Below are 27809 nucleotides of genomic sequence, written 5' to 3'. Positions count from 1 at the left end.
GTATTATATTGACTTTTTTGCTTATTTTTATTGGAATAAGGAAAAATATATCAAGACAACTGTTCATAAGAAAAACTGTGAAAAGCACATTAACAAAACTAATATTTATTAAAAGAGAAACACATTAAAAAATATATCAAGAATCATACCCGTTTATGTCTTTACATCATTTCAGAAAAGACAAATTACTTGTCTCTGGTTTTCACATACAGAATCAGTATTCAGCTCAATGTAAAAGCCACAAAAGTAAACAGTGTTTGTTTGCTGTCCTTTTTTATTAGATATTTTCCAACTGCATAATTCAGCACTTTGAGCTTTGTGCAAAGCAATGTGAATTCCATCCCACAGCACAACAGCATCTCACATTATTCATTCACATTCATAAGGTGTGCCTACCTTGAATATTGATGTTTCTAAAATACATAGACACACACAGAAATTTCTTGAACAAAGGTCTGGCTGAATTGAAGCCCAAGTGTAAGGAAAAAATATCTAATTCAGACTCTTTAAAGGAGCCTTCCTTCCTCTTACACAGAAAGAGAAAGATGAGAGAGCATTTTTAAAGTTTCATCAGCTTGTGATGATCAAACTGTAGAAGCAACAGAATCCCATGATGTGTCTGTCATTGTTAAATATAAAAAAGGGAACTATTATTTTCTCAAAAACAAATGGTTACCAAAGTAGGTACTCTATATTGAACTTTTGGGAGACTAAAAGCCATTGTAATCCTTGAGAAGTGTAGGAATGAAATATCTCAGAGATCTTTGAAACTATGAATGGCAAAAAATGGAAATGAATAATGACTGTTCAGTCTTGAAAGTACATGAGCATCAGCCAGTAGCAAGTTGAAAGCAAAAAGACACATTTCCTCTCTCAGTGCATAGTTACTATCTGTAGAGTTCCTTGCCAGATGATGTAAATTGTAAAAGTGCATGGAGGGAGGGTTCAAAAAGTGAGAGAGATAAAAGTGTAGAAGAAATCAGTGTTTCCATAAACATCACTGCACCTTTGACAAAAATAGGTGCTTCACTCAGTGGAGTTTGGAAGATTGTTCTTCAGATGCTTGAACAGTTTGAATAGACCTCCCTAGTCATCTGGTATCAGCCACTGTAAGATGAGATACTGGGCTAGATAATTCCCTACTCTTCCCCCCCACGACAAAGCAACATCCATGTTGTACTGTACATCCCTTGGGTTTACGTAAGATCTGTTATCTGGAATGAATTTTCAGTGCCACATGTGCTACTCCCTTCCCAAGAAGGGAGTTTCCAGTATTCTGTCTTGAACCACATGGCTTTCATACACTGCAGACTGTTTGTATCCTCAGCTATGGAAGCTGCTCATGTGTTGGACGTATTGATGACTTTCTTCAACTTTCTCCTTTGCAGTGCCAAGTTCAGGGTTTTGAAGAGAGTGTCCTTGCTGTTCAGAACATTGTAGCAATTTACTGCCACTAACCTGCTGAAATCGTATGGCTCAAAGGTGAAATTTAGTGTACGGTAAGGAGAATCTTTTGACTCAATAACAAAGTCACCAAAGGATTTCTCCTCTTCTGACTCACGTTTAACTCCTGCAGCAAGGAAAAAAAAAAGCACACACACAAAAAAAACCAGCTGTGGTAGAGTCATTTAGTTGCATTCTGCAAGGAAGGTATCACAGATAACTCTGTTGAACTTTAACTTTTTCCCTAAAGCTCCTCCTCAGAGATTTCAGGTCCTTCAGGATACAAAATGCTTGGAAGCTGAAGGTAAAGTATTATTACCCTTTCTTCTTCCACTAGACTCCAAAATACAGGACTGTGATGAATTGTTTAATGCATCCATAATTATCATGCTCAAAATAGGAAATATAAAGCTCAGTTCTTCCTGGAAGTGCTTTCTACACTAAAAGACACTAACACTCTTAGTTCAGCTGACCTTAGGATGTTAGCATATACTCTTCAAAATATGGTAACTTATGTTTTAAAACCTGATTGCTTAAGTTTAAATACAGTCCTTGAAAGATGAACGTTAAAGTAGTTTGCTAAAAACACTTTTACTTGTCACTATTATAGTAGTCTTGAGCCATATTCAAGTCCAACACTGAAACTCTTCATTGTTGATGAGGAAATGCAGCCAGGGCCTAGCAATCGTTACAGTATTAATACAGATAGCATTAACAGAGTGCCTTACATCTCCCTTGCCTGCATCAGTTCTGCATGTACTTTTCTATGTATTCCAAAGGTTTTCTTCAGGATGCTGTTTCCTCCAAGCACAGGAGAAATAGGACACTGAATTTTGTCTGTCTCTTCTTAAAAGTATAGCTCTATGTTTCATCCCCGTGCTCTTGCTTGATAGACTGAGGTGGGCCTTACAGTGTGTATTAATCACGTTAAATGAAGAAAGGATTGTTTATGACTTGACATTACACTACAAGGGCACAGGACAGTTAGCATTCAGCTACATGACCTGACACACAGATTGGTCCCCAACACTTTGCTGCTTAGTGGTTTACTCATATCCAATAAACAAATTAACTTATTATTTAATCTGATTTATAGTGCTTTCCTATATATTCAGAGTAATTAGAAGTAACAAAATCTGGTATCATGACAGAAAGGTTCAGAAAAAAAGCAAAAATATTGCCTAATTTTGATTCTTCTAATCTTTAGATTTTTATTTTTTTAATTGTCAGCCTCTTCTCCCACTCTCCCTTCGAAAAAAAACTAGTGGAGGCTGCCTTAAATGAAAGTAGCAATTTAATAATTACAGGGTAATATTAAGAATGAAAGGATGGTCACTGAACCCACTGAATTTTCCCCATCAACATACCCAAAGAATTGTAAAAATAGCTCTTTAAGATACAGCCCCCTTACCTGGAGCTTTGTATTTCTGGAAGGTGTCATTCACCAATGGGAAATGAAGCACAATTGGAGCCTTTGGATTATCATCATCCACGAACATGTAACACTCTTTTGGCTGCTTTTCATCTTCCTCACTCAATTCGATTTTTGGAAAAGGAATTTCCCGTTCCTCACAGTATTTCTGAGTCAGCTCTAAAACCTGTTGTCAAAGAACAAAAAAAAAATTGATAGAATACCAGCAACACCTCCAAGGTCATCTAACTACAATCCTCCAAGGGAGAGAGACTTTCACAAAAAAAAAGTGACAGAAATCCAACTTCAAATTGGCAGAAACAATTTCTCTGGGTGGTGATACAGAAGAAGAATGAAGAGGAGAACTGAGATCTTTTTTCAGCTGCAAACTGTTATGTTTTATTACCCTAAATATATTCACTTTGACTTTTCTGCACTTAAAAATAACACTTGTAGATACAGGAAATAACTTGTTTGCATGAAGAAAATCACCAATAGCCACTTTTCCATTAGAAACGTAAATCTAAGTAGCAAGGATCATATGAGCTAAGCAAATACTCTTATTTTAGATAACAATCTACTTCGGCTTCCAAAAAGTTTTAAATTTTGTTACAGTTGTCATTTTCCATCCTCTCATGACATTCACAGAACAAACCATAGTACAACAATATTTGAAAGAGGTAAGGATTTCTTTTAATGCACTCTTTTGTTAGTGTTTGTTTTCAACATCAACTGAACTGCTGCCATTGTGAATATGATTCTGTGCTTTTATCTTCCTGTAATAATGCTCAGCTACATGTCTCACCTCAAACGGAGCTTCCCAGGAAAAATTGAATGACAAGATAACATCCACATCCCTCTCTGGCTGAAGTACCAAAGGAAAGGGAGAGTTGATAGAAAAGCCGCCATCCACTAAATACAAGCTCTCTTCCATGGGGGTCAACTGGTTGGGAAATGCATCCAGATGAGTTCCTGGAAGACACTCCAAGTAACACAAGTAACTATAATGATTCATTACACACCTCTCGGTACAAGCAAGAAACAAAGCTCATGCTGGGGCTATTAAGGAAAATGACATTCTAACATGCACATTCATCTGAGACTGACCTGTAAAGTTTGATGATGAGCTTGTCTTATGCGACAGAACATACATAGTGGATCAAATTTTTTGCTATGGTATAAGAAGGGGTAAATTCCCTGACTTCAGTGGAACCAAGTCAAGCTCACTTATGTTCCATAACATTGACTGTTACAGAATATTAACACATTGTTTTATAACCCAGATACATATAGACTCATTTACCTCTCCAAGCCACAAATTTCTTGATGTTAACATAATCTTTATGAAGATACAATCCCTGCATGAAGTTGAAGGTTTCTCCACATGTGACCCGGGACTTGAAGAAATCCTGAAAAATTTGTAACAAGGGGCCCCCAGGTGTTACCAAGCGAGTCTTCAGTCGTGTTGGATCTTGGAAATGGAATCTTCGGCAGTCATCTACAGAAGCCACAGAAGGATGCAGAACACACAGAAAATGCTTGTCCATTTCCAACATGTCAATCAGACTTTTTTCTACAATATTTAACCAGTTGTCCTAAGGTTGAATTTCTCCTCTAATAAAAAAAGTATTGTAATGAAATTTAAATAACCTTAATATTCTATAGTTGGATAATTTCACTGCACTGTTTAAAGGGAATAGCATTACTCGTAAATCATTGTCCACATTCATTTCAAACCCACACAAAGAAACCCTTCTTACCAAGCAACAACCACTTCTGTCTCATAAGACAACGACAGTCATCCACACACAGTAGCATTTATAGTTACTACAACAACAACAGTGTGTGGGGGGAAAAACTAGGGCTGCAAAAGCAGAGAAGAAAAAAAAATCTCCCCACCACCACTTACTATAAGGCTATAACTATACACCTGAGCAGCTCTCAGCCTGTAATACAATTCCTTTCCACTGCTAGGGAGGCATTGTACAAATGGAGAAAAATGTATAAACATACAACCATCTTATCACAGATTATAAAAATCAGGCCAAGGAGGAAACAGAAAACCTATTTTCCACCTCCTGCTTAGCAGTCCAGCTTCTATTCTTCCTCTTCTCATGATTAAGACCCCTGCACTACAGTATGTGTTTAAGACAGCTCCCAGTACTAGCCCAAATTTATAGTTCGTTATATACAAAATTTAAAAAAAAAAAAGCAAGAGAAAGCATACTGAAAAACTGTAATTACCTCCTTCACTATGTGTGTGATGGAATGGAAGAATACATAATACAAGACAGATCTGCCCAAATTCGTCTTTTATGTTAATCTTGAAAATTACACACGGCACATTTTTGAGTCATATTATTTTATGATCACTCCAAAACCAGGAAACTTTTGAAAAATTCTACTTTTTTTAATGTATGTTCTTACCTACAATTTTGATAACATCTTTGAAAGAATCAAGAAAGCCCAGTCCTATACCAACCACCTTGAGGCAGATATCATCCAAGCTTGCAGCAAAGGCACTACCCCACATTCCTGCAGGAGAAACATGAAAGAATTTAATACTCAGAAGGCTTTTCACAGTGTAACTGAAAGGCTTATAAGTCAGCTACCATTTGTCATGGAGAAGGCTGTCACTTGACCCTACTATTCTAACAGGTGATGTTTGAGTTTAAACCTTTGAGTTAATCATGTGACAAATTCTGACATAATATTATAATGCAAAAACTTCTCCAAGAGAAAAGCTCTTATATCAACAAGGGAAAGATGGCAAGAGAATGAGAAGACCTAAAGCAGAAGTTTTCGACAGGCAGCTTATAATAGAGTCTTCTTGCCGACTCAGGACATCAGATTGTAATACTATGAACCTACACCCAAACCTTCAGAGAAAGGTTTGACATTCTTTTTCTTTCCTCAAATTCTTTAGGAAGGGACAAAAAGGCATGGGTTTAAATTGATGAATCCAAAAAAGCAGCATAGCTCCTTTCCATCTCCCCATTTTATTCATTACTGTAAGATTATACCTTGTAGAAAACAAATCCTAGGCTCTGGACGTTTCCGGACGAGCCGTCCCATGAAGAACTCACTGTCAAAGTCCTCTGTTCGGACAAAAGCTCCATATTTGCGAAATCCAACTTCATAGGGAGTGAACTCGCACCATTCTAAGAACAAGCCAACAGGATATTTACTCATCTCAGAGTAAACATAGGTGAAAATACTCATTTGATTTCTGCTCACACAAGGGAGACAGAAAGGAGTCTCCCTCCACTTCTTTCGCCATTACTATGGATTTCCCTGTCACTCTTCTCAGTGAGCCTCTATCTTACACTGATTAATAAAAACTCTTGTACAGGCTTTCATTGACTAAATACAACCTCCTTTCTTCCTGGCTTTTCAGGGGAAAAAAAAAAAAATTTTGCTCCATCTTGACTTTGTTACTGCAGAAATAATCTGCTTATTTTACTTCTACTAAACTATTCTGATGGCTCCCTTTTCCACCACAAATGGAAGCTACCTCACTTTTCTCAGCCTTTCTTCACAGTAGTTATCTCTCAGCAACTATTACAGCACTGACTTGAAAACTCAACTGACCCACCGTCAGACTCCATTGTCTGCTTATCAAAGCATCACCTCTTCTTGAAAGCTTTCCACAAATATTTACAAATCAAATTTATTGTCATATGCACACACTCATCCAGAAGAAAACAAAAAGTCCCATAGTGGTACATAGATGGACACAAGCATTTGTGTTCCTGTCTCACTGTATCTATGCTCAATTTGTTGCATCAAATTAAAAGTTTCAAGTGACCTGGAATAGGACTGGCCTTCATTTTTTACTGTAATTGTATAACTAGCAAGAACCCAGGCTGCTAAATACAATTTTGACCATGCATGCTACAAGGTTGCAAATCCATCATTTTACATGAATCCTACACAAATTGATTATCTGAGACTATAAAAGAAATTAGGTCACCTAATTACCAAGGACTTCAATTCTCTAATTTAGACACAGACTCAAGTATTATCAGAATCTTCCCTCTCAGCTCCTGAAAATTTCAGGCACTTTCTAGCAAAACATGTGGAGTGGCCACCACAGTTGAATCTCATTTTTCTGTTACAGCCATGATGAAGAGATTTGCGATCAGGGTCATAACACTCTGCCAATCCGTATCCTATTGACTCTTGCACTACCAACTGCTGCTTGAGCCATGCTTCCTGTTGTCAGCTACTCACTACCCAAGGAAATGGATAAGTAAAAAAAATTTATAGATTTTAGCAAACAAAAATAAAATTTCCCATGTTCATACCTGCAAAGTCACCACTGCTAATATTGGGTCTCACATTGACAGCTGCATAGATAGGATAGGGGTTCTGGGCCCATTTCACTGCTGCTTGCTGATCAGACAGCTTTGATGGATCTTCCTGGTCACAAGCAAAGAAAGAGAAGCACACTAGTCAGATAAGTTCTGTACCCATACTTTGAACGATAACTTGAAGCTGTTCCTTAGCATTTCTAACTAACAATACTACTAATTCAAAGTCCCTTTTCCTCCCTCTGTCATGCATATGGTTAGATTTTGCCAGAATATTTCTGCAGTTGCTTATTTAGAATGTCTGGTGTCATTAATAAACTAGTTACCCCTCTGATTTTCGATTTCAATTAGCATAGCAAATACTGCACAGTAACACGATTTTATAAAACCAACATCATTCTCTCAGGCTTAACCTGCCCAGTTCAAAAGCCATTAATTTAATAACAGTCATTCCAAACAAACGCTACAGTTTTCTGTAGCACTGACCTATATGACTTCAAAATTCTTTACTAAAGAATAGTGCTGAGAAACCCGGGGCAGAAGGAGATGAGAACTCCTTATGTTTATTCCACAATATCATCTCTTCCAGAACAGCTCACAAAGGTAGAGAGCAATTGGTTTCTTGACACACAACACATGGGTGGGCAGAGCTCCCACCTGGAAGACAAACAGCAGTACACATCCAAACATGAACTCTCTTACCTTCTGTTGTAGGAAATATTCCACAATAAGGCCCCACAAATCTGTAAAGGAAACTTTCCGTCCACTAATCTCCATTGCATTCAGCTCCTGGAAATAGTATTTCAGTCGTTCTGGGGAAAATGCCCCTGCTTTGCTGCTGGACACAGTACTCTGAGCTCTTCTGATGACACCTTGAAGGTCTTTCTGCGACCAGTCAGGATCTTGATACAATGTTGATAAACACCTGAAAATGGTTATATTAATGTAATCAGTAATAACAATCCTCATGTAAACAATAATTTTAGCTAGTTATAATTAGTGCTGCAGCACTGAACTAAAAGCCTGAGAAGTCTAGCTAAAAGATAAAACATCGTGGAGACCACAATAATAGTTCTCTGAACTCTAAAATGTGCTGAAAACCCCGACACCTACAGGACAACTTCATCCTGATTGCTAACCTACCTTTCAAGGATGTTCCAAGCATCATATGCTAGCACACACAAACCAGTTCATAAATATGAGTTAATTTCAGGACATGACAACCCTGAGAGACTGGCTGACAGCAAAGGTGGTACTGGATACAGCAATAGAGGCCATAGCCTTCATCAGAACATGGGTCTGATTAAACTAGAAACTAGTTTGGACTGTTGGCTATCCACATGAACAGATGCCTACATTTGTTTGAAAGTCTTTCTCTGAGTTCAAAAGCAGCCAGATCACAAGGTAGTGGAAGAATACTAGGTACATAGGGAGTTAATTTATCACACAAAGCTTTGAAAGGAAGGATTATTACTGTAAGGTTCCACAACTCCTCACTGAAATCATTTCACGAAAACAATGTGTAGTTACGAGGGTTGATTTCACCAGAAACTCCAAGAACTGAGCTACTGAAACATTCTAGCCATGTCTAACATTTCAGCACATTGCTCCAGTCCAAAGGGCAAGCCAGTGCTATTCCTCTATTCAGCTGCATACACCATTTTGGAAGGTGGTGACATAGTGGTCCATGTGGACATGTTTCCAATGACTTGCACCGCCTCAGTTATCTTCTTGGCAAGAGAAAGGAAATGGAAAAAGTTTTTGAAGTCAGGGCTCTGTGGGAAACACACTGCAGTTTTATTCATGTTCTAACATTCAACTGCCAGGCTTGCAAAAGCAGCAAATTAATAAATTTAGCCAATAGCTGTATGGGTTAGAAGTGATAACAAATCTCAAACTCCTTAGGATCCCCATCAGAACTCACAGAGGAGAACCGATTAAATATTTGACTCCCTTGTCTGTCTACAGATGGCACAAATGCAGTTTGGGCCTTATTTTGCACCAACACTACCATATTCACTTACAAGTTTCTGGAATCAACACTGCATGTAACTTACCAAGTAGAGCCAGAAATCCCACACACATACATTGCAGCATCCAAAAGGCCAAGCTGCTGAAGCCCAGCAAGACTGCCATAGAACGATGTCAGTGCTCTCATCCCACCTCCAGACCCCAGTACTGCTATGACTGGAACCTGCAGACAGCAAACTCAGGAGTCACAATCACAGACTTTTGAATTGCCAATAAATTACATAACTAATCCCATTTAAGTCTCATTCTTATAAGAGATAAAAATATCTATTTCTATTTACATTTCAAGTAACTTCAGGTTTAAATTCAACCAGAACTCCTTTCTCTACTTTGAAATATATTGTTTACTATAAAACATAGCAGTGTCATCTTAGGGACAGTCACTTACTGAAATTGTTACGCATATCATCACACATTTACTTGTGTGCCATACAATATACACATAAGAACAAAAAAAGGCAATCTTTCTTATAATAGCACAGAGCAAGCTATCAAGCTCTCTAAATGTCCACTGTCCTCAAATCAGCAATTAGGAAACTGTTCCTGTGGTCTGAGCTTCAATTTAACCATTCTGAAACAGACTTTCTCATCACAATTCAGAGCTCAAAGCCCAAGACACAACAGTTCAACTAAATAAAGTACATACATTCTGAAATTTTAATGGTGTTCCAAAATGCACACATCCCTCAATTTTAGAAATACAACAACATTCGAGACTTCAGAACTGAAATGTCACAGGAATCTATCTCATACCATGGTGAATACGAACCACGCTTTCTGTTGGTTAAGGTAAAAAATACTACAATACCTGGTTATTAGCCAAGCACAAAGGATTTTACAAATCTCACTACAGCACTGTGCTCAATACCTCATGTTTTGGAGGGGATTCTTTTAAGTGAAGAGTCTTCCTCAGTGCCTCAGAAACTATTTTCTTCCTTTTGTCCAAAAATTCTCTCTCTCCTTTACAGAGATCAAAACCCAGACGTATATCAAGATCCCAAGTGCTGAAATAGAAATTAAGACAAAAAACCCCCAAATTTTGGTGGAATTGTAATTACCAGGGATAATCAATTTCTGTGAACACACAATCTAGGTGCTAATCTGAATCACTGGATCAAACTCTTAAATGACATTTCAGTGTATGTCTGTACACCAGCTATTTTGTAACAACAGCTTTTGGAATTAAAAATGAAACTTCTCCCAATTGTATTTCTCCCTTAATGACTAAATATAAAGCTTGTGTCAAACAGTATTCAGATTAAGCTTCAGGAATTTCACAAAAGGAAGAAAAGATTCTCAGTAGGTGAAGAAGATTGTATGAGGAGCAACTGAGATCACTCTATTGACATGGATGGAGAAACGAGGGGAAAAGCAATTTTAAAACAGAAGTTTCTGAACTTGAGAGGCTGAAAGGGATAACTGAATACCAATAAACTTGCCATTAGTTTGTAAAAGGAGATCAGGATCTTCAGTTAATGACTATATAGCAAATGACCCTATCAACTTACTAGCCGACTGCGCGGTTTTGTGTGTTATTCTTGCCTTATCACTCCTTTCTTGTACCCTTCCTCTATTTTATAGTTCAAGCTCTTCACACACCGAAATACCTTTTCCTATTTGTCAGTACAGCACTGCACACGTCCTGGGAACCATCTGTACCTAACAAAGCTACTTAATACTTACACGATCAGCTATTTTACATTTAAATATTAGGAACACGAAATTTGTTCAGATTTCAGCAGGACCGACACCAACCCAATAGATACTATTTGCAAAGTGAAGAATTGCAGCCTTCAGAAGAAAAATAACTAAAAATATTTTTCTTTAACCTATCCCAAGAGATCAGTGGAGACAACAGATCTCCCCAGAACAGCAGGGAGAGTCACTCAGCTCCTTCACTATGAGACAAAGGCCTTTCCTGGTTTTGAGATGTCTTTGGGGTTCCCACTCACCTCTCTTCAGTTTTCAAACTCATATCCAAACTTTGTCCCTGTGAAAAGAGAGAACACATCTTGCAATTGATAGCAACTACATAGGTGGAACTACTAACTAGAGCTTTTGACATCAACGGGGTCACTAGATACTAACCAGAACAGCACTCTCACCCACAAAACTGCATCTCTGGAATAAAACATGTGCCCAGATAGCAGGGTGAAAAAAATTATTTCTTCTGCAGGCTTCTTGCTTTTCTCCTCCTCCAATATATTTCTTTCACCCCCTAACATACTTTTTGCTTTGGAAAGTGAACTTTATACTTATTTTGCAAGACACAACCACAAAAACATTTTTAGAAGAATTGCCCTGAGTAATCTCAGTATTTCATTCTAGATCTCCAAGAAAACAGCACTCCTAAGAATCATGTGCAGCTTAACTTTCCAAATGCCTATAGGCAATGGCGGAAAAAATTAACCCAAGCATGTTAAAACAAGTGCAAAATATTGATGTTACCTCTCCCAGAGAAATGACTCTATCAACTTCTTGTCCAATAGGAAGGGAATTAACTGGTACAGTCCCCAATCCCAGAACTGTTGTATGCTTTTCAATATCAGGGTTCACACCATCCTAATAAAAAACAAGATGTTATTTGAGCTCTCCAGAAAAAAGTTAAAGATTTCATAAGTCAAAAGAGCAAACAATCCTTAATATCATTATAACTAAATTTTTCCCAGAAGTCTAAGGCTTTTCAAGATCATCCTGCTCTCTGCTTGACAGCTCTTTGCTGGGATTATTTCTGTCACTGAAATAGCTGCTTTTTTTTTTTTTTTAAATATAGCTGTCTGTCACAAGCAAAAAATCTTCATCTCCAAATATAAATTTTTCCCTGAAAATAGTTGTGTTCTGACACGTGTCAGAAAGCTTACAAGCAAACTTGCATTCTGTCTTCGCAGCAGGTTTTGGAAAAGATAACACAAGGCAACAGCATTAGTCATTCAGAAAAAAATAACACAGAATAGGAACTAAGATAATAGGCTTAGGGACAAATGGGAGCATGTAATAAAAAAACCATAATCATCTTTACAAGCAGAGCAAATTAAGCTTTGCCATGTTGTATTAGCAAGTAGCAAGCTCTCTCAATACAGAGTTGCGTGCAGATTCCTAAATTTAAGAGATGCACCTTAAAAAACCCCTCATATCACAGGGCCACACTCAAACCTACAGAGCCTACCAGGTGGGCTGGAGCCTTTCCACCCACCACAGGCCTCAACCCTTGGGAGGGGACAGCATCCTAAAGAAACAACAGGTTGTCACCCTTCTCACAACAAGAACTGGAGACAAAGAACTACCCATAGATTTCACAGATGTCTTCTGACCAAAACCAGCTGTCCTGAGTCCTTCTAAGGCCACTGTCCTCCCCATAGCAGGGGCAAATAACATGCATTTAGGTACAGGGCAAGCAACATTACTACGTTCCTGGCATTTTCCTACCTCTGATAAGAGGGGAAAGGTGAGACTGGATAGCTTTGTGCTCTATGCCAGCTCTTGAAGGAGTATGTTCTGCTAGCTACCGGGGATGGTTTGGTTCAGGTTTACCACCTGGGCCAATCTCCATGGTTGACTTCTACCATGTTTTTGACTACTTAAGACTATCTCTCTCTCTCTCCTTCTTATGTTTGCTGCCCAGCCTACCTCACTGCAAAGCTATTCTTCCATGTTCCTTTCTGTGTTCTCCATAACTGCCTCTAGAGTAGTCAAGATCACCATCTGCTTTCATGCTGCCCAAATGCTTGTGGGCATGAATAATATCACAGAATAAATAATTTCCTTGCTCTCATTTTTGGTGCCTAGCCATACTGGCAGCAGTCATCACAATGAACATTCAGTCACTCCTATGGGATACACACGCTGCATGGGTACCTGTAGAAACTGTGAAGTGATAGACAAAGCCAAATAAACCTTTGCAAGCGGCACACGCTCCACAAGTTTCTAACAGAAAAGACCTGCTATAGAGTATCTCAACAGCTGAAAATAAAGATGTCTTCATGTAGCAAGCATGTGCAGATTCAGATTTTTTAACCCCCAAGTTTGAACATATTTTAAAGTGTTGGGAAGGGTATAACTTTAAGACAAGTTCACCTCCTTACCCAATGTCAAGGATAAATAAAAAATAGTGTGCAAAAAGCAATGTTAGAGAAACACTTACCTCTCTGCCCATAAATTCCTAATACACAATCAGAAAAATAAAACATCCATTCAAGACAGGCTTCTAGCCTAGAAAATTTTGATCTGAGCAGTTACAACATTACAGAGTTAAGTTGGATCAAAAAGGTCTGGAAGTGCTGAGTAACCTTCATAATAGATGGTCCCTAGCTCCATGTACGTAGAATACTGTACTCCACAAGAAACTTGCTTCTAATGCAAGCTTTTGGCATCCACACGTACCTGAATAGCATACCCAAAACTGACAACCCTGAACATCTGAAGAAGTCCCTGGCCACCTTATGATCAAATCAAGGCTGTTCAATTTATGTTTAAAGACATTTTCATGGACCAAAGGCACTGGTTTCAGAGTGGATTTATTCAAAAGTGGGTTGTAAACTTCCTAGCAGTCAGTGCAGATGCTCTACCTGTAGGACAGATATGGTTTGCTCCAGCTCCACTTGCAGTTCTGGACACATCTCTTTATCCACATGAAAGACAAATGAGGTTCCATAATCCTCCTCATTGTCCGGTCTCCAAGGAATACACAATTGCTTCTGATATGCGCCTGGAACAGACAGCTTGACCTCACAGCTCCCTGCACATTAGAATAAGAAGTTTAGACTGCAGGAGCCTTTTAAATAAGTGTTGAAAATCACATACTTGTTAAGTGTAGCTGAGACTATGGAAACAGAAGCAAAAACTCGTTTGTGGTATGCAGTGGAAATGGAACTGACCCAATGTTATTTAGTATTAAAAATAAAAGCAAAATTAATTTTAAGAGTCCATTTTGTAGAGAATAAATAAAAATGCACTGTATATACAGAGAATCAAGTGTCCCTTCTCTCCTAAGGAATAAACATGCTGAAAAGTAGATCTGACTTTAAACTCTGCAGACAGTCATACCTTGCTGTTTCTCTTTTGCTTTTTCCTCTTTGTTGACAGTGCCTTGCAGAGACAAGCAAGGACGAACCTACGAAAAGAAACCAGCTCTGGTTATGAGATTTTAGTTTGCTGCTTTGTTGAAGCTTAATCCACCTACTATAGCAGGTGTAGGTTTACAGCTGCAAGCTGTCAAAAAACACTGAGGATTATTTTGATCTTTCAAATAAGAGCAAGTTTTGTTTCAGTAGGACAGGATTGTTTGCTCTTGTTTCAAAATCAAAACCACCCTTCCTATTGCAGTTACTTACTGCAAGCACTTCATAAATTCTGCCATGACTTTCTGTCCTGGATTGTCCATGTCCTCACAAAATTTAGTCTCTCACACCATTCAATCATCAGCTTCCCTTCTAGGACAGCAGATGAGATACTTAATTGGCTATAATTGATCTAAAAGATACAAAACTATTCCACTGCTTGAATGTAAGACTGATTTGCTAAGGGAAATAGGAACACAAAAGACTCTCTCCTGTGAAATATTTTGCAGAACTGTGCTGTTAAATGACACAGATTTTTCCTGAAAAAATGTTAAAATTCTTCATTTCAATAATGATTAACTCTTTGCCATCCTTTTCTCCTTATTGAAAAACATCACTCCAATCCCTGTCCTTGGGGGGGGGGGGGGGGGGGGGGGGGGGGGGGGGGGGGGGGAAAAACTGGTGGTAACACCTGTATTTTTAATGTGTAACACACTGATTTTCTTAGACTGATTACCCCAAGAGAATGGACAAATCCCTCAAGATGAAGCCTCCCATTGTCAGACTCAAGAGTTATCACCTACTTACTAGTGGCACTGAAAAAATGTTAGAAATAACAGGTGTTAAGATGGGGGGGGTGGGGGGTGGGTGTTATACCTAGCCAGCATCTAGGCTAGAAAATTCAGTACAATCTGCAAGACTCACTAGCCTCCTAAAAACTTTTTTTGCTTACATCTTTTAAAACAGCCCCAGTGGAAAAAAAAAAAAAACACACAAAAAACAAACAAAGAACACTTTCTGTGAGTTGGTATCAAGTTTTAAAAATTGCAGAAGCTTTTTAAAGCAGCAAATTAAAAAAGAGAGGGAGATGCTGGAAAGAATAGGAGCTATTTGGATGCAGGAGTTGAATTCTCAACAATTCTTGTCCTCTCACTACTAAAAACATACCTTCAGGAGTAAATCCCAACACATATGTAATTGACTTCTATGTACTCACCACAAGGACTCCATTGGTCAATACCTCTGTAGGGGCATCGGAGCTGTGAAAGGAAGAGATATAATGCAAGTGTGCTGCGGCATTAATTTGCTTCATTCTACTTTACAAACTGCCTGGATAAGAAGCGGGGGAGAAACGTACTCAGTGCGACACACCTATGCAAACTAGACTGATGCCAAGTTATTTCCCTTCACAGAACAACGGGGGGAAAAGTACTGAAGAAAAAAATTCCTCTGCAACTATAAGCATGTGCTATAAGGTCTCCCCATCTCAGTTATTTTGATAACATAGTCTATCTGACCTCAGCTTTTCTCTATCAGATAGATAAAGTTGTTTATATTGCAAGGTTAACTGTGTAAGCTTTCCACTCTTAAGTAACTCATCCATAAAATGTTCGTTTCCTTTACAGCACTACCATTCCCATGAGGTCCAAAGTTTTCTTTCTTTTTTGGTACCCAAAAATTTTGGTAACTGCAGCTTTAAGGATATTTGTGATCAACCATTGGTAAATCAACTCGAACATCACAGAGAACTGTAAAGCATTAGCCTTCTCATAGGCAAGACTGTCTTGCACAGCAAAAGCAACTAAGACAACGTATCTGCAGAGCACAAGTTCATTCAGCTCTTCAGGCAAGACTCACCATTTTTCCAAGTAAAACTCTACATCCAGCTCTTCATTAGCCTTTAAAAATAAAAGTTGGATACGGGTGACCCTTGATCTTGAATAGAATTATGAGAAGTTTTTCCAAGAGATAAAGCCTTCTTCCTGTTACAAACTATAGTAACTATCTTAACTGTTAAACTGTTAAAGCTCCCATTATATTTTGGAATGTTTGAATTTATGTCTGTTGTTGTTGGTCTTTAAACATTCCACTCTTCCTGGGCATATCCTACATGATCAGACACATTACACTTGAGGAGACAAGCACACGCAAGTGAGAGTTGACTCTCAGATCCATTACTCTACTAATGAGGAAAAGAAAAAAAAACAAGTAGAAGCCAATTTGGGTAATTCTCTTTACTGAAGTTGAAGTTCCACAATTAGTGATCAAGATGACTTAAGCATTCAGCAAACAGGATAGAGTTAGTGGGAACAAAGGAGTTACTAAGACTCTTTCCACCATCACAAATCATTTAGAGTGCCTGTGACACTGACCAACAACTCCCTGGTAACTCCATACCAGTTAGTCTGCTTCTGACCACATCAACAGGACTGAAGCCCGATTTCTCCAGAAGTATTGTAGCAATGTGAGGCAGTTACAAAAAAGATCAGACTGGTGATACAGGTTTAGCTATGCAAAACAAACCATCTTGTTATAAGTCCATGAACAGGTGCACAGGGCCTGAGAACAGCTGATATGCACCAATGTCACCTACACAAAGCAGAGGTTAAAAGTAACTGAACGTAACTCAGGGAAAATAAGCTTTTCTTAGGATTTTTACTTATTAAATATAGAGGTAACTTTTGCAGCAGTAAACTTCTTCACTGCAAACTGATGATGATCAACTAAATAAGACAGTCTGCAGTCCCCAGAATGACTGCTGACTGCAAATGCCTTTCATTTTAAGCCCAATTTATGCCTCTCTAGTCTCCTGAAAAACCAATTCCCTTAAAAGGTGTTTTGACATCTTCTGAAAGACAGCAGTCATCCCAAGTTTCATTTAGCTGGGCATCCCAAAGACTGTTGAACACACACCAAAAAAAAAAAAAAAAACCAACCCCAAAATGCTAGGGATTTTGGAAACATCTCAGATGACAGTAAAACCACGTACGCTGTTGTATTGGGTTTGTGTGGCAAGGTTTTGGTAGTGGAGGGGCTACATAACTCTATCCTAGCCAGAACCAGGACAGCTGTCATCACCTGCTGAGGCATTTGCCCCTTCCAGCTTCTACAACACAGACAGATCAACCAGCACGTACTGCCAGATTTCTGTAATGATGAGCTGCAGCTATTCACAGTTGAAGGCAGGAACTAACCTCAGAGTTCAACGTGAAAGTGCGCAGCAGGGGCTGACCCAGCTTCATGCCCCCTACATCAAAGACGATAGACATGAGCTCATCGCTGATGAGGACATCTTTATCATAGAGTGTCAATTCCAGAATGTTCTAAAACCAGAGAGCCTTAGATGAAGAGACAGAAACACTTCCACAAACCTGAGTAGCTGTACACAATAGACACTTTATGCATTAATCAATACCCTTCCCCTTTCCCACTCATGAAGAGAAGTCACTACTTCCAGCAGGACTTACAGCATAGTTAAGCTAAAAGCTTTCAGTTGACACTGATTAGCTAAAAGATTTTCTGAGCTTCCCAACTAGAGAGAAGCCCCAGCTGAATGCACATGGCAGTACTCCCTACCAGATTCAGGCTCACATTTGCCTGATGAAGCAAAAACAATTTCCACTCTTTCAGTATGATTCAGTCTGGGATGTTATAGGGACCTGTCACTTCCTGCTCTGCAGTCTCAGAGCAGGTTAGTCCAGCAGAAACTAATTGAAATAGACACAATGAGTACATATAGCAGCCAAAAAATGGTCTTGCAGCAACTAGTTTTCAAGGAGACAAGACTGAAATTAGAATTGTGCTGGCATAGCCATGCAGCAGTAACCAGATTGGGGCCTCAGGAGCCTGCAGGGGAAGAAAAAGCTCACACACTCTAAAGCTTAGTTTGCAATTTTCTTACCATTTAAGTCAAGTACCATTCTGCTTTTGTCACCAACCATTTTGGAAAGGTACTTCAGTGAGGGGGATAGTTTCTTGTTAATAAGCACCTTATTCCAAAGCCTAGGACGTTATTCAAAGCTATAGTGCCATACTAAAACTAATCTTTCAAAGTACAGTTTCCTTCCCTCTACCTTTAGTGTCTACTTTGAGAATGAATGCTGATGGTCTAAAGACTTTGTTCAGTACTCTATCAGGTCCTGCTCAGGCAGCAGACAGATGTACTATTTCTATCTAAGAGTCTGAATTTTGCTTTTCTTGATCATAGGAACTGGTAGCAAAACTTGACTGAATGAACCAAGTGGCAAAGTGATTTGAAATTTAGTTCCCATTATCCTCACTCAGGCACTTGGCAAGTAAGGCAAGTAGAGATACAAGAGAAGGCAAGAGCTACTCTGTGAAAGTAGAAGCAATCCTCAAATAGAAATTTGCTTTATCAAGGAATTTCCTTCAACTCTACCAGGTACTGCTGTAACTTCCCTTTCCTGGGTTGCATCACAAGGACATTTATGGAAAATTCTAGCTGTAATTCGCATGAGCTAAATTACAAGCTGCTATAGTTAACACTGGACATGCATAGTACAGCTTTTTGTACCACTGAAGACTGACACAAGCAACATTGGTTTTGAGGGTAATAAAGATCCTTTAGTTTTGAATTAAGCATCAAAAGTAAGCCAATACACAAATGCAGGTAGCTCAACCAGCCCCACAAAGTGTACTCCTTACCTTGATAGCACTATGGATTCGATACTGGAAAGTTTCATTCCATTCTGGGTTATCAGAGTTGTCAACAACGTGAGTTCTGGAGATCACAGGAGATGCAGTGGGCAGCTTTAGTTCAACATAGCAGTCTGCCTTGGACACTATAGCAGAAAGTATAGACACAGACAGCAGGAACGGCTTTAATCAAACATACTCTTTCCCATGAGTATATATATTTTCTATATCTCACTAAATCACAGAAACGTACAAATTTAAGGCTGGACTTGTAAAACCTTTAATGAAGTACACGTCTTTAATATTTCTTTTTTCTGGTTCATCCAAACCATAAAACACTTCATAAAAGACACTACTATTCAAAATGAGGAAGATCAACTTTTAAAAAAGATTACTGCTGATATCAGGCCCTTGTCCTGTCACTGGGCACCACTGAGAGTCTGACCCCATCTTCTTAACAATCTCCTTTCAGACACCTGTACACATCGACAAGATCCCCTGAGCCTTCTCTTCTGCAGGCTAAGCAGTCCCAGATCTCTCAGCCTTCCCTCAATATGATAGATGCTCCAGTCTGTTTAAAGTCTTAGTGGCCATTCACTACTCTCTTCAATAGCTCCAATAACTCTTGTAGTGAAGAGCCCAGAACTAGACATAGTACTCCAGATGCAGCCTCATCAGTGCCAAGTAGAGGGGAAGGATCACCTCCCTCATTCTTTTGGCAATGCTCCTCCTAACACAACCCAGGATACTGTTAGCCCTCCCCGCTGCAAGGGCACATTGCTAGCTTATGGTCAGCTTGCTGTCCACCAGGACCCCCAGGTCCTTTACTGCAAAGCTGTTTTCCAGCCTATCAGCCTGGAAACTGGTGCATAGGGTTGTTCCTCCCCAGATGCAGGACTTCCACTTCTTTTTGTTGAACTGCATGAGTTTCCTGTTAGGCCACTTTTCCAGCCTGCTGAGGTCCCTCTGGGTAGCAGTGTGACCCTTTAGGTGTACCAGTCACTCCTCCCAGGTTTGTAACATCAGCAGACTTGCTGACACTATCCTCTGCTCCATCATCCAGACCATTAATGAAGACATTGAAAAATATGGGACCCAGAATTGACCCCTAGGTTACACCGCTAGTTACTGGCTTCCAACTAGACTTTGTATCACTGATCACCACCCTCTGAGCTCTGCCATTCAGCCAGTTTTCAGTCCAACTCCTTGTCTGCTCATCCAGCCCATACCTTATCAGCTTCTCTATGAGAATCTTATGAGAGACAGTGTTAAAAGCCTTACTAAAGTCCAATAGACAATATCCACCCACTGCTATAACCTCATCTAGTTTGGCCATGAGCTGAGCTTTCTGTTTCCATGCCTTGAAAATAACTGTTTGTCTCAGAATCCTTCCTTCTTACTGTTAAGGCCCCTTTAACAACACAAGTACAGGAACCATTCTTCACTCCAGTTGAGCAGAAAGGCCATTAAAAAACCCAAAAAACTTCTTTTCACAGTGCGATTCTAGCCCTCAGCCTTTCAGGACAGTTTTTCATTCCCTGGACAGTCATATACATTCCAGTAGTTTGATATTGGATGCCAGATATAAACTTAGGGCAAGCAGGCTACCTTACCGTATTAAATGTGAAGGAATTAAATCTCAAATGAGTTTTAAATATCCAATTGCCCCCAAACAGCCCTGAGAGGTTTAGGCAACGCAGATGTGTAAGAGGAAGGGAATATATACCATGCTATAAAAGCCAGGGACAGGTAAAAAGCAGTTTGCCTTGGAACCACCTACATCCTTAAAAATCTTCAACAGCATAACCAAAATAGCAGACAGATGAAAAAAGGCATTACCACAACCGAGAAAAAAAAACATTTGGAAGCAAGAACTGAAGAGTGCTACTTCCAGGTGCAAGAAGACTGTGCAGCAGCAAGAGTGAAATTTGCCACGACCAGCGGGTCACAGTAGGATATATAAAGGAGCAGGGAAGTAAAGAGTTACCAGGACTTATCTGATTTTGTTCTGCAAAGTAGCAGGGTTAATTTGCAGCTTGGCCTTAGATCAAGCCTTTAAGATATCTATAATGCTCTACAAGAGAAGCTTTTGTTCAGACATAAATGCAATACACTAAGCGGAGGTAAGAAGTTCCCATAACAATGCTATCTGTGTTACAGCCATTCACTGAACAAGTCATCTGTTTTCATAATACCTTGATTAAATACTTACACAGATCTGTACCCTTGATGTTTCTGGCTCGGAGGACTTTTACTGTTAGGTTGTAGTAAGGGTGTTTCTCCCACTGAAAAAAGAACAAGCTCAGCATGTAACAACTGCAATGCCTGTTCTATAACCACTCTAGAATCAGTCCAGAGGAATGGATCAGACCAGTCAGCCCAAAATAAACTATTAATGAGTCAATCTGGAAACATACACAGTGCTTGCAGTGTCCTGGAGGAAGACTAAAGGAGTCTAGAATGAAACTAAATTCCCTTTCATGCAGCAATGACTGATGTCTTAGGGTAACTTCTCATGGACTTCAGAAAATAAGTCTCTTATTTAGGGTTTCCTCTAATTATAGATCAGTTTCTACTTGCTTCATTAGTTCATTCCTGCTGAAGGATAAACAGACACTGAAGCTGCTCAAATAATTTTAATCATGACTTGGCTAGTGTAAGAGTACTTGTCAAGGGCACACGCATGCCTGAGTAAGACATGGCAAGGTCTAAGGACAGAAAGCATATGCTGTTTACAATGAGAAAACAACCCCATTTTCTTACAGGAACACATACTTTACAGCAGTTTGAGCAAGAAAAGACAAACCTTAAATTCCTATTCATTCTCGACTGTTACTGGTATTGGCCAGTAACATGCATGCCACTTTACCAGCATAGATAAAAACATAATCCGTGCTCTTGAAAGCTTCTGGGAGGCTATTTTTGGAAAGTAATACTAGTATCTAAATGCCTGGATGTGAAGAGGAAAGAAAAGCCTGACTGAAACCTAGAAGATCATGAAGGAGAATGAGCAGCAAGGGCAGGGGAAGACAAGACAAAAGAGCTTGAAGGGGTTTAGTGCAGAAACCGTACAGAAGCAATTGTGTAAGGCTCATGGACAGAATGGGATTCTGCCTCCTTTCCATCAGTTATGACACAATCCTGGCCAGCTAAGAACCTTTTCTATTCTTAAATCCCATTTCAAAATGCTTTTCACAAGTGGTCACTACTTCACATTTATCATTTTCTACATGGTTAGTATATCTGAAATTAAACTCTGGTCTCAAGCCAAGTATTCATCTACAACTGAATTCAACAAGATTTTTGCTTACAACAAAATGCTGCTGAGTGCCAAATATTACATAGAAATACAGGCCCTACATATAGCTAACTAGGATCTCGAGAAAATCAATGAACCCTGAACTACCAAACTCTTCTTGAATATTCCTTATCTGATAAATGGAACTGTACTATGTTCACTAAGCAGTGACATACTGTTGGAGTTTTCCTTATTTCTTATCAGTTCAAGATACTTGCCAGCTTCTGCAAAACAGAGTTTGAACAACACAATAAAACCAAGACATATATAGTGTACTAAATATCTTTGTATTGAGTCAGTGCCATCTGCCCTGACCAACAAGTGGAGGTAAAAAATTAAACACAGATATCTCACAGGCAGGTGTCAAATTCAATTTGTGCTAATAAACTCCAATTATACTGTTATTACTCTTAGAGTGCTCTTATTTGCAGCATCAACATGTTGCAGATACTCTTTCCTTCATTTGTTTCTGGGAACAAGACATGCCTTCACATTGAATTTCACCATGAGCTCTACCCTTCAGATGCTAGTTTTTCTTCCTTTTTAAACCCTTTCCTAATCAACTCTATTTTGTTCAATCACTGACATTAGTTTCTCAGGCAAAGCCTGACCTCCTTTCTACATTGTCAAGTTGGGAAATGGACTACAGAGATAAATTCAAGATTGCATAGATTATTCTCACTGAATTCCTAAAGGTGCTGCAACTCTTCAGGTTGTTGAGAAATGAAGCTACATGATCACACCCCCACTGCTGTCAAAGCAATCTTCACTCAGGTAGCCTGACTACCACCTGGAATTCAGACGCAGAGGAATTCAGCGGAGGAAGCACAGAACACCCTGAAGATAGTATATCCCTCTTTTACTGCATACAATCTGTCAACATAGTTACATGTTCAAAAGAAAGTCCTTTCCAAAGGTCTCTAACAACTGTTGATTTGTAGTCAGTCATCACACAGCTGAGGATACATTTTACACACCCACATAATTTAAGGACATCTAATGCAACAGACATTTAATTGTGCACCCAAGTCTGTGCTGTTAATTATGCCAGAACCTTCCCATGTGCCTTTCCTACTTGTCTTTTAGCGAAGGCACAGCAAGGTCATAACACGTTAGAAAGAGAGCTTGCGGAGTAATGAAGCATGAGAGTATCAGATATCTGAACACATCAGGGAAAATTCAGGCAAGAAATCTGTATAGGAAATGAACAAATAATAATGGTTCTGCCTATATCAGTGTATGTGACAACACACCAATGTATACGACAGATGCAAACAACTAATTTCTAGTTTGAAGTTTAATGATTTTTCAGAATCATCCCTTTTCCAGAGCACGGGAAAGTGCATCTGAAGCAAAAACTTGAAATCCTTAAATGAGAGTACAAGACCGAATTCTCAAACACTTAACCCTGCTAACAACTGTCTGTATCTTCCATCTAAACTGAAGGTGCTGATGCAGTAGCAAGCAACTTCAGGTTATCCCAGCTACAGGACCCAGTAGTCTTTACTCTCACAGAGCCCTGAACAGCTGCCTTCATACAGGAAGTGCTGGGATCCACTCCACATCTCTCAGTAAATGCAGAGGACTCGCAATAAGCATGCCAGTTTCATTACAGAAACGTTGTCAATAGCAAGTAAAAATTTAACTTCTAAGCCATATTTTGTGTCCAGTGCTACTTGGCAAATCAGGTAGCTCAAAGAAATGTCCAATTTACCAAGGGAGCACTTTCCTCCCATCTTGCCTGTAATTTCCTTCCTCATTTCAGCCACAGCGCCACAAGTTTGCTTTTAAAACCAAAAGCAAGCTCCTGGCTTTCCTAGGCACTGTTTGCATTTTCCCACCTCCTCCAGAGGCATGCACCTCACAGTCACAAAAGACTACTTCAGACCCAGCCCTAAGAACCACAGTCTTCTGGAAGGCAAGCTTTATAACCAGTCAGGTCATAGGAGTAGCACAAGCAGCTCAGTATCACAACAACAGTGGCAAACACTAGGCTCGCTCTCAGTTTATGTTGTTTGTCTTTAGATGTGTGAAACTAAGGCTAAACTTTGGAAAGTTAAAGAGATCTAATCATATTGAATTCACCTACAAAGCCAAAAAGTTATTCTGCTGTCCCTCCCCTTGCTCAGTAGCTATTAACTAGTCCGTAGAAAATCTCTCCCGACCAGCCAGCATAACTTCACTAAGTAGTGTCTAATTTTTTTATTTATTTCTATAGCGAGCACCTGAGGGGAAACCTCACATCCAGTGGCTAATAGCAATCACAGCAGGCTAACACTAGTCTCTTCTACACGGATTTCCCAAGAATTAAAGAACAACATAAAAGTTAACGAGACAATTTTTAGTCACGCTGCAAGCAGGAGTGCAGAGAGGCACACAGGCAACAAGCCAGCTTGTGACATTTAACGCTCACCTCAATTTTAAGCTGTAGATTTAGGGGGGGACAGGTAATCAGAAAACAGATCAGCTCTCCTATGCAAAGGTTCCTTTGCAAACAGTTCAGTGCAATTCAAAATTGAGGGTATTGGCCGGACTGTCTTATACAATGGAATGATTATAAACCATTTGAAGGGCAAACATATTGAAACCACTTTATCTAATGTGATTGCACTGCATTATGAACGGGGTGAAGTCATCGTTAATCATTGTCTACTTTACATTATTAAGCCCTGTGGAATAAGGAAAAGGGAGAGAATGGTAATCAAGGATATTTTGTAAGAAAACACATAACCATCATTTTGTCTTTACTGATGAGAAGCCCAGTATGCTGGCATTTCCCCCCAAGCTTAATTCTGTTCCCCAAAACCTAAGGAAACAGAGAGCCGCTCTGCATTGCCTTACACAGACCCCAAAGTTAGTAAAAACCTGGAATCTACGTTAGTATTGGTCCCCAAAATTTCCCCCCAATGATAAACTTTTTGATTAATTCCTGTAGAAATATAGGACTGGTTTTCCACACGTGCAGTAACAGGGAGCCACTGCCAAACACACAAGCTAAAGAATGCCACCTCAAAGACAGTGTTAAAATTTGTCTTACCCGCCAGTGATAAAACCCAGTCTCTTTCCTCTCCTTCCTTTGGAAAAGCACAGCTGCCAGAAGAGGCAGCACTCTGGGTGGAAACGGGCACCGCAGCACCTCATGGAACATGGGAAAAACGTCCTGTCGTCTCCTCAGAAAACCTGTCAGGGAAAGTCAAGAAGAGCCCCCGGATGCCTGGCTGCGGAGGGCCGCTTGCCACAGGCTCAGCCTCAAGTTTTGCGCAGGACTGGGCTGTGCTCCAGCTGCCAGCAGCGGAGGTGTGGCCCACGCTCCCCAAACTACCCAGTTCAAAACCTCGCTGGCAGGTTTTTCAGACGCTGGTAAGAGATAAGGGCAGCAAAGGAGCACCGAACAGGGAAGCTCTGGGTGGGAGGAAGCCACAACCTTAAACCCCCAGTACAGATTTCTCTTTCGCAGTTCCAGCAACCTGATCTAGGATTTTGACTGTTTTAAAACCTTTCAGAGTTTCAACATACCCTAAAAGAATATTTATGAATAGAAATTCCCATCTTACAAGCCTGAAGCAAAGCCAAATTTGACATTGGCCTCAGTTGTTCAGAGAGGCCTGAGCAGACACCACAGTTTGGTTTGCATTAGGGTGCCTCTGAGTATCAATTCACCACCACGTCTAACCTCTCGTTACATGAGCGGCTTCCCCAAGTCCACCCTTTATTCTCATTTCCATGTAGCATGGTCTTTGATTCTCCCACAAAAGCTTCTTGAAAAATTGTACAACAGGGCAGATTTTTTATGAGTCTATTGTGCCTTAAAAAATTTAAGTAGTAAAGGAAATTGTTTACTGGAAGAGATTAGTTTATTAACAGCTGCTGATAGTTGGCTTGTCTGGAGCTTTCTATTAAAGAGCTTAAACTGAAGCAGCAGACCAAAAAAACAAACTTAAGTGTTTCAACAATTAGAAAGTGGCAGAGAATGTATGAAAGCCAGCAATGCAGCAGCTCCACACAAACATGAGAATGTGACACATTGTCAGCAAGGTCCCATTCATTGATCATTTCCTGTCATTAGTGCCAGTCACTAGATCAGAATTTAAGAAAATTAATAAAAGCATAGGCACTGACATTTAGAACACAAACAAGTCAGTACTAATTAGTGAAGTCACAGACTTAAGAGCCAACACACAGGCAAAAAAGCAAACATAATCCCATTGCAAAACAGCCAGCAACTGCTGTAAAGCTCTCGTATAATACTAAATAGTATGGTAAAGACAGACACTGGGTTGAAAAAGCAATTTCTTTGCATTTCTACATGCCACTGAATTGAAAGGTTTTATTTATCATCAAAAAATTGCAGAACCATAAGTGTGATTTATTTATATTTAGTCCAATATAGCTCAATTATAAATTACAGGAAAATTGAGGCAGCCTCACACAGTAAGCTAACACAAAGAAATCACACTTACTCTAAGCAGTTTATTACAGGCAGTATATAAGACCTGTATTTTATCTTGTGAGTGCCTAAGTTACCTGCCTTCTCCTGAAACTCTCTTTCCTCTTCCAATGAAATCTCAGCAGAGGGATCTCATGGTTACAGAGTTTCTCTTGAATTTCTCTCTCAAGAAAAACTGCTCTTTAGAACATAAGCTTAAGAATTGTTTCCTATCATCAGATCATCCCTGAGCAACCAGCGTTTGCGTGCAGTTCTAGCTATCTACAGATACCGTTGACAGCCAACTTAATATCCAAAGAGAAGCTACTTGCTTTTGTCATTTCCTAGCAGACTAAGAAAACAAGCAAGTGAAACAGCATCAAAACATTAGGCAACATAGATGGCCTCACACCTGGTAACTTTACTTGTGCTTGGATTAGAATCCCCTTAATGGTAAAGGTAAATGTGTATCTTTATTTCATTCAGGTTTTTTTTGTCAGCAAGCATGAAAAAAATGACACCAACTATACTGTATAGTACTTAAAATGTACACAGCTATCGCAAGAGACCCCTTTTGCTCCCATTAGCAGCACTAAGAGAAGAGCTGAGATGCAGTATGTAATTGGAAGAGATGAAGATTCCAAAAGGATGCTATCAAGGTTTCAGTTTGGGGGTTTTTGGTCAGTTGGTCTTCTCCAGAAATACCAATATACTTAATTGTCTGACACAGAGACAAAAGACTCTTCCGTCAGTGCTGATACTGGTATCTCCCATTCCTATAGAATGGGAAAACTGAAGATCTATATTCTACTTCCAAAACTAGACTAGTCTGTGACCTACAATTCAAGCAACTGTTAACCTGTGAATGTAAACATTTCCTGATTTGGTCACACAGAGCTCAACATCCCTCCCCACACCAAAATAGCATACCACCACTCAAAAAAAAAAATTCAGTAATTTTAGTGTTCTCTAAGAAGTACATATTTAATGGTATAAGACTTTCAAAAACATTATTCAAAGAGAGAATACAAAAGTGGGTTTAGTAGGATTTTGAGAACATTCACAAGTATACTATAAACATGTAGATTTAAAATTCGAAGTTGAGAAGTGATGACAGCTTTCATATGATATGGCCTCATTTGAATTACACATACTAAAGCAGGAGTGATACTGG

At 39.4% G+C, this 27809-nt stretch overlaps 1 protein-coding gene across 3 annotated transcripts; it reads right to left on the bottom strand.

Annotated features, from left to right (window-relative positions):
- Window positions 1-30: 30 nt before the first annotated feature.
- On the bottom strand, window positions 31-25788 carry PLA2G4F (phospholipase A2 group IVF). 3 transcript variants are annotated; one of them, XM_010297861.2, is made up of 20 exons: window positions 25247-25788; window positions 21124-21196; window positions 18921-19057; window positions 17450-17578; window positions 16113-16153; window positions 15472-15514; window positions 14242-14308; window positions 13764-13933; window positions 11647-11760; window positions 11151-11188; window positions 10067-10202; window positions 9225-9361; window positions 7870-8092; window positions 7162-7276; window positions 5878-6015; window positions 5282-5389; window positions 4158-4352; window positions 3660-3826; window positions 2855-3041; window positions 31-1570 (listed from the first exon to the last, which is right to left on the bottom strand). In XM_010297861.2, the coding sequence occupies exons 1-20, from the start codon at window positions 25355-25357 to the stop codon at window positions 1341-1343; spliced, it is 2559 nt and encodes an 852-aa protein (XP_010296163.2). In that variant the 5' UTR covers window positions 25358-25788; the 3' UTR covers window positions 31-1340. The 3 variants fall into 3 exon arrangements, with proteins under 3 accessions (XP_010296163.2, XP_075610519.1, XP_075610520.1); XM_075754404.1 differs by lacking the exon at window positions 17450-17578; XM_075754405.1 differs by lacking the exon at window positions 31-1570 and having other exon boundaries at window positions 2902-3041; window positions 3660-3836.
- Between the last annotated feature and the right edge of the window lie 2021 nt (window positions 25789-27809).

The sequence above is a fragment of the Balearica regulorum genome, chromosome 5 (genome assembly GCF_011004875.1).
Source record: "Balearica regulorum gibbericeps isolate bBalReg1 chromosome 5, bBalReg1.pri, whole genome shotgun sequence".
NCBI lineage: Eukaryota > Metazoa > Chordata > Aves > Gruiformes > Gruidae > Balearica > Balearica regulorum.
This window is presented reverse-complemented; position numbering and strand designations above follow the sequence as displayed.

What these genes read in the sequence shown, in the direction of transcription:
- PLA2G4F (XM_010297861.2), bottom strand. Translation starts at nt 25,357, where the DNA reads ATGTTCCATGAGGTGCTGCGGTGCCCGTTTCCACCCAGAGTGCTGCCT. An exon ending in TAGCAGTGGTGACTTTGCAG is followed by an intron (nt 6,016 to 7,161) that starts GTATGAACATGG and finishes GCTTGTTCTTAG; the next exon opens with AATGGTGCGAGTTCACTCCC. An exon ending in CCAGAAATACAAAGCTCCAG is followed by an intron (nt 1,571 to 2,854) that starts GTAAGGGGGCTG and finishes TCCTTGCTGCAG; the next exon opens with GAGTTAAACGTGAGTCAGAA.